Below are 5,869 nucleotides of genomic sequence, written 5' to 3'. Positions count from 1 at the left end.
TGTGAAATTTGTAAATATATGTCTCTTTATATTTCAATACATGCAAGCAGGGTATATTCAAATTTCTAAAATCCTTTAGCCTGTGGTGTGTGATCCCAGCCAGCTGATGGTACTGAGGATGTCTAATGGATTCATCAAGCTAATAGCTGGGTGTGCCTGTGAGACCATTTCCAGAAATATTGGCATAGATGTCTTTGACCTAACCATTGGTTTAAGCTACTAATGCATTGAAGTGTGAATGTATTATCAAGATCAAGAGACATATACCCTAGATGGAGGCTAGGCCACTGTTGAGATATCAATAGCTAATGCTTAAGTACATGCAGGTGTCAGAATTGAGTGGTGCTGGGAGTAGACTGCCCAGCATTATGAGGCTACAGGAGTACAGGGAAGGAGTAAGGCTCACCTAAATTACAACAGTACAATTAAGTATCAGGATTATACTTTATTGCAGAAAGATTTGTCATTGCAACAGTTCATTTTTATCGTCTTATTTTGATTCACAACAACCCCATTGAAGCAAAGCTCAGCACATCTCTGGTTTCCAAACTTGACTTTGCCACCTGGAGAAGAAGAAAGTCAAGAGACAAAATATAAATACTAGTGGAAAGAGTTGGTGACTTGATAAGGAGTCAGGCTCCCAAATAAAAGGTACATCAGCCACACAGGCATAACTGAGGTGGCCTCTCTGGGCCATCATTGCTCAACCCATAATCTGACCCACATTTCCAAAGAACTGAATAGAATTTTAGAATCCAATTCCTATCATTCCAGATTACATTCCCCCAGAAATTCATTAAAGAATCACCCAGACACCTTTAAAAACATTAAAAAAATATATACTTAGTTTGTTGGTCTGACCAATGACCAGTGGCAGCTATTACCAGAAGCCAAGGGCTCTTCCCAACTCTTACAGGAAATACACCTCCTCTGCATTTTCCATCAGATTTCTGGAGATGGGTTCATCAATGTAGAGCAAGCAAGATGACTTTGAGAGCTCCATGACCTTACTTACCTTCATAGGTTAGAAGGGAGGCACACTTCTCACCAGGTTTAGCCTTACAGCAACTTTCTCCTTTCTCACAAATCCCCTCAGAATTGATCCTCGCACACACGAAACATGTCAAAGCTGAAAAGACAAAAGCCAGTGTTAAGGGCTCAAATATAGCCAGAGCCTAGAGGCAGAGCCAATGCAGAGGTCATGGAGGGCATTGCTTATTAGCTTACTCACCCTGCTTTCTTATAGAGTGCTGGGGTAGCACCACCCACAATGGGCTGGGCCCTCCCTCATCCATCTCTAATTAAGAAAATGCCCTAGAGCCTTGCCTCCAGCCCAGTCTCTAAGAGGGAGTTTCTCAATTGAGACTCCCTCCTGCTCTGATGACTCTAGCTGTGTCAAGTTGGGCATAAACCTAGACATTGCAGTCAGCATTTAATTAATAAATTAAATATATGTAGAATCCTATTGAGTCATTTTTATAGGATTGTTTAGTATCTAGTGTCCAAAGACAGTGCTTGAATATTCTGAATGATTTTCCAAGAGTTTGTTGACAGCCTCCTTTAATCACGCAGCATGAGTGGCTAGAGTAGGCCCCTGGGATTAGCTTTTCCTAAGAGGAAGAATTGGAAGCCAAGGCAATGAACACAGCTAATTGAGCTAGCATGCAGATCCCATACCAGTTAAATGGTAGCTTAGGTAAAACTTCCCCTGTCCACAGCATCCTCATATGTCAGTTTGAGAGATAGCGAGGGCAGAGCAATTGCTACTTGCCTCTCTGCTGTTTAGACATCTAAGATGTGGATCCAGACTCTATGGTCCTCCACTGTGAAAGAGAACCCACAGCCCTGTCATGTGAGCCATGAGGAGTGATTTGTGTTCTCTATAGATAAGAAAGTTTTCCTGATCTGGCCTACACAGTCATAGACAGGGGCAGCAGATGTCTGGAAGCTTTTACTTCCCCATGCATCACTGGGATGCATTCTAGTCTGAGGAAATTGTGTCCCATCCAAGGGAAACAGTATTACTTCAGCTAGAGGACATCTTCCTGTACAAGTGCATTGTAAATTTAACCTACCCATTTTTATAACTATTTTTTCAATGTACCCAATTTTGAATATTATTTTACATTAAAAAGACAAAGTTTACTTTATGTTTGCTTTAATTTACTTGTATTAGGCCTAACTTCAACAACATATACTGAGAACACTATAATGGGGTGCGTGTGTGTGTGTGTGTGTGTGTGTGTGTGTGTGTTTGTCCCTGCAAACTTGTCTCTATCAATAAATTACGTTTGTACTTAGTATGGCTGCAAACATAGTTCTGAACAAATTAAAGAAGTTGATCATTTATAAAGTTAGGGTAAGCAAGCATAGGACACACTGTGGCTTCTTACGTTTGTACTTAGCATGGCTGCGAACATAGTTCTGAACACATGTGCACACAGGCACACGAGGAGAGGCGCTCCAGCACACAACTTCTAGTTTTTGCAATCATCTTCTCAAGGTAAGTGGATGAAAACAAAGGGACCACCTCTCCCCGTTTTGGAAAAGGGTCCATTCCCTCCCCCATCCCTGCTTCCTGCCCAACTTCGCCCGCACTCCCTCTCCTGGAGTAGGGCAGGGCACCTGTTCCTCCTGTGCACCTTTGCCTGGTGGTGAGCAGGGTTTTACTGTGAGGTGAACTGGGACTACTTTCTTTCTGATTGGTTTGTGGTGATTGTCTGTCTGAGTCTTGTGGCTACCCCTGGATCAGTGATGGCTAATGAAACTTAGAAATTCTCTGATTGATCCTTGGGGTCCCTCTGTGATATTTCTTTGTGGAAAAAAAAAAAAAAAGAAGACAAAAAATGTGGATCAGTTTGCTAAATGAAGATTGAAATGCTTTATTTGTGTTTTCTGTAAATAAAAATGTGCAGTACTGTCAAAAAAAAAAAAAAAAAAAAAAAAAAAGAAGTTGATCATTTATAAAGTTAGAGTAAGCAAGCATAGGACACACTGTGGCTTCTGTCCCCAGTTTCCCCATCCAGGCTTCACAGCCAAGGGGCTTTACTTGCAAAGAAAAACAAAATTTGTTTTCCATAGAAAAACTTGCTCTTCACCCCATGGCCTTCCTGAAATGGGGCCATGAACTCATTAGCTGACAAGGTTGCTGGGATATCTAGGATCTTGGCAAAAGTAGAGAAATGAGAAAGGTTGCCCCATTTTCATACTCATTGCAGTGCCTGCTGTGTGGTTTCCACAGTAGTATTCAGCCTGTGTGATAAGATATCTCAGCTGACACCTTCTCTTGGTCTTATGGTTCACTTTCTGTGAGATGGGAGAGCCCTTTGGAGGAAGGAGCTTGGGAGTTAATTAAGTTATGGTTCTGTGCATGATCATAATTGGGAGCTGAGTACCAGGAATGGGGAATAAAATAAGCTCTGGTGGTCATATGATCCCCAGAACATTCTCCATGCTGTCTTATGAAGTTACCTAAATTAATTTAGATAGTAAAATACAAGGTTTCTAATTCCAGGCCAGAAGTGGACACTATCCTGTGTATATTGAGTTCAGATTTGGACTAAGAGCTGAACAAGTATGGCCAGTCTGAGGTCTCCCAAATGGAGCTTTTTTTTTTTTTTTAGATTAGCCCACGTTCAGGCTAATGGTATGTAATTTGGGACTCATGATGGTGCAGAGCCAAGGTAAAAATGGGTCAAATCCAGCCACAGATCAGTGCCTTGGATTTCAGGCTGCCAAATGTGCCTGGAGGGCAGGAGGCCATTCCTAGATTCAGTGCCTTCCAGGATTCAGGCAGGGTCCATGGAAACTCCCAGAACATTTGAATGAGTCTCAGGATAAAAAAGGATAAGACCTAACTGGGATGCCTCCCAGTTAGACTCCAGGAGTTGTTTGGTCTAAACATTTTGGCTGTGTTGAAGGTGTGGTCTAGTCAAACGGACAATTGGCCTTCCATCTAAAAGTCAGATTGTGTCAGAGAGAGAAAAGAAAAGTAAAAGGGGAGAAGGCAGCAGAGGAGAGTAAATGCAATGGCAGAGGGGGGAGAGAGAGATAGAGAGGCAGAGAGAGGGAGGGAGAGAGAGGAAGAGAGAGAGAGAGAGAGAGAGAGAGAGAGAGAGAGAGAGAGAGAGAGAGAGAGAGAGAGAGAGAGAGAGAGGAGTCCTGCCAAGCTAATCAGGGGCCTGGGCACTGGTGCAAATGAGAACAAGGGAACTCTACATAGAAGAACCTGGGCCACCAATGAACTATGATGCCCTTTCTGGGGTTAGCACAAAAATTAGATTTCTGAAGCAGCATAAAGAGACAGAAAGCAGAAAGATACCAGAGTCTGACCTCACCAGACAGGATTGTATTTATTAGCAAACTAAATAGACATTGAGTGGCAGGCCCCTCTTGTTTCTCTCTGTCTCTCTCTCTGTCTCTCTGTCTGTCTCTCTCTCTCTGTCTCTCTCTCTGTCTCTCTCTCTGTCTCTGTCTCTGTCTCTCTCTCTCTCTCTCTCTCTCTCTCTCTCTCTCTCTCTCTCTCTCTCATAAAATAAATTGAAAGGTCTACAGAAGGAAGGAGTTGACTTTGACTTTCACCCATTGTTTCAGCCATAGGAAGCTATGAGGGTCTCCAGTCTCTCCTTTCTGAAAGTGTTTTCCCTAGACAGGCAGACAATCTTGGCATAAAGGCTGATCAAATAGGTATTTCTTTCTATGCTGACCAATACGTGGTAAGCAACAGCAACTGTAATCTCACAGAAACCCATTTTTTTCATTGTTTTCATCCTGTCAGTGGCTTTCTTTTCTTACTTCCAGTTCAACTCTAGGCCCATTCACATTTAAGCGTGAGGAACCAGGGTGTTTGGATATGCCAGAGGACAGAGGTGAAGGAAGGGAAGAGAAGCAGAAGGAGGAGGAGGAGGAGGAGGAGGAAAAAGAGGAGAAGGAGGTGATGGAGAACAGGATGGCAAGGAGCAGGAGGAAGAGTACCAGGACCATGATGAAGAGAACGAGCAGGAAGCATCCTTGATGTGCACAAGAGGCAAAGAGGAAGGAAAATACGAATATGGGGACGAAGCAGGGATCAGCTCTAATGTTACCCTATTCCCTGCTCCTCACATCCCAATTCCCCTAAACAGTGATATCAATATGTCTGCCCACCAACACTGACCACCACTGATGGCCTGGATCTCACCTTGCAGGGAGCTCACCAGCAAGTAGAGGCCCAGCAGGAGCAGCAAGATGCGCTTTCCCATTGCAGTGAGATTTTCAGACCAGAGGACAGCAGAGCAGGACCAAGAGCACTCAGGACCTATCTGAGCAAGACAGGCTTCTAATATAAGCCTTAGTTAGGAGAGGTAGCCAATGGGATCCCAGGAAATGGACTGATCATATAGCCAGGGGCGAGCACAAATACCACAAATTTTTACTGACTTTATGCTGCTATAACAGATGGCCTGTAAAGCTTTCATCAGGGGGAAAGTTAAATTCAAGGTCAAGGGTTAACTGTGACGCAGTTAATTCTCCCCTTGGTGCTCCCATATCTCTAACTGTAGCGCGATGTGATGGCCAGAAGAAAAATTGCCTTCAGGGACTCATTTGGAGGAAGTATATTCAGAGGGAGCTCTGAGCCATGGTGACCTCTGGAACTAGAAATAAGGCCTGACACTACCAGAGACTAACCAACCGTGCTCTCCCCTTTAAGTATATCAGACTGAAAAATGAATTCTCTTTTCTAACTAAAAAGAACCCAGAAAATATGTATCTCTCTGTGATTGGTCATTGTTATTCTCTTCCGGAAACTCCAAGGGTTAGCTTTTGCTGCAGTTGCCACAGAAAGTTTCAGATGGGGATCCGTAGTTGTGAGACTTGATCTTGAGATGTA

General features: G+C 43.4%; 1 protein-coding gene across 1 annotated transcript; it reads right to left on the bottom strand.

The window, feature by feature from the left end:
* Positions 1 to 438: 438 nt before the first annotated feature.
* LOC127197986 (prostate and testis expressed protein 14-like) lies at positions 439 to 5,240 on the bottom strand. Its single transcript, XM_051155790.1, has 3 exons — positions 5,180 to 5,240; positions 1,016 to 1,129; positions 439 to 563 (listed from the first exon to the last, which is right to left on the bottom strand). The coding sequence occupies exons 1-3, from the start codon at positions 5,238 to 5,240 to the stop codon at positions 439 to 441; spliced, it is 300 nt and encodes a 99-aa protein (XP_051011747.1).
* Between the last annotated feature and the right edge of the window lie 629 nt (positions 5,241 to 5,869).

The sequence above is a fragment of the Acomys russatus genome, chromosome 14 (assembly GCF_903995435.1).
Source record: "Acomys russatus chromosome 14, mAcoRus1.1, whole genome shotgun sequence".
Lineage (NCBI taxonomy): Eukaryota > Metazoa > Chordata > Mammalia > Rodentia > Muridae > Acomys > Acomys russatus.
Note: the sequence above shows the minus strand (reverse complement) of the source record. Positions and strands in the feature narration are given on the sequence as shown.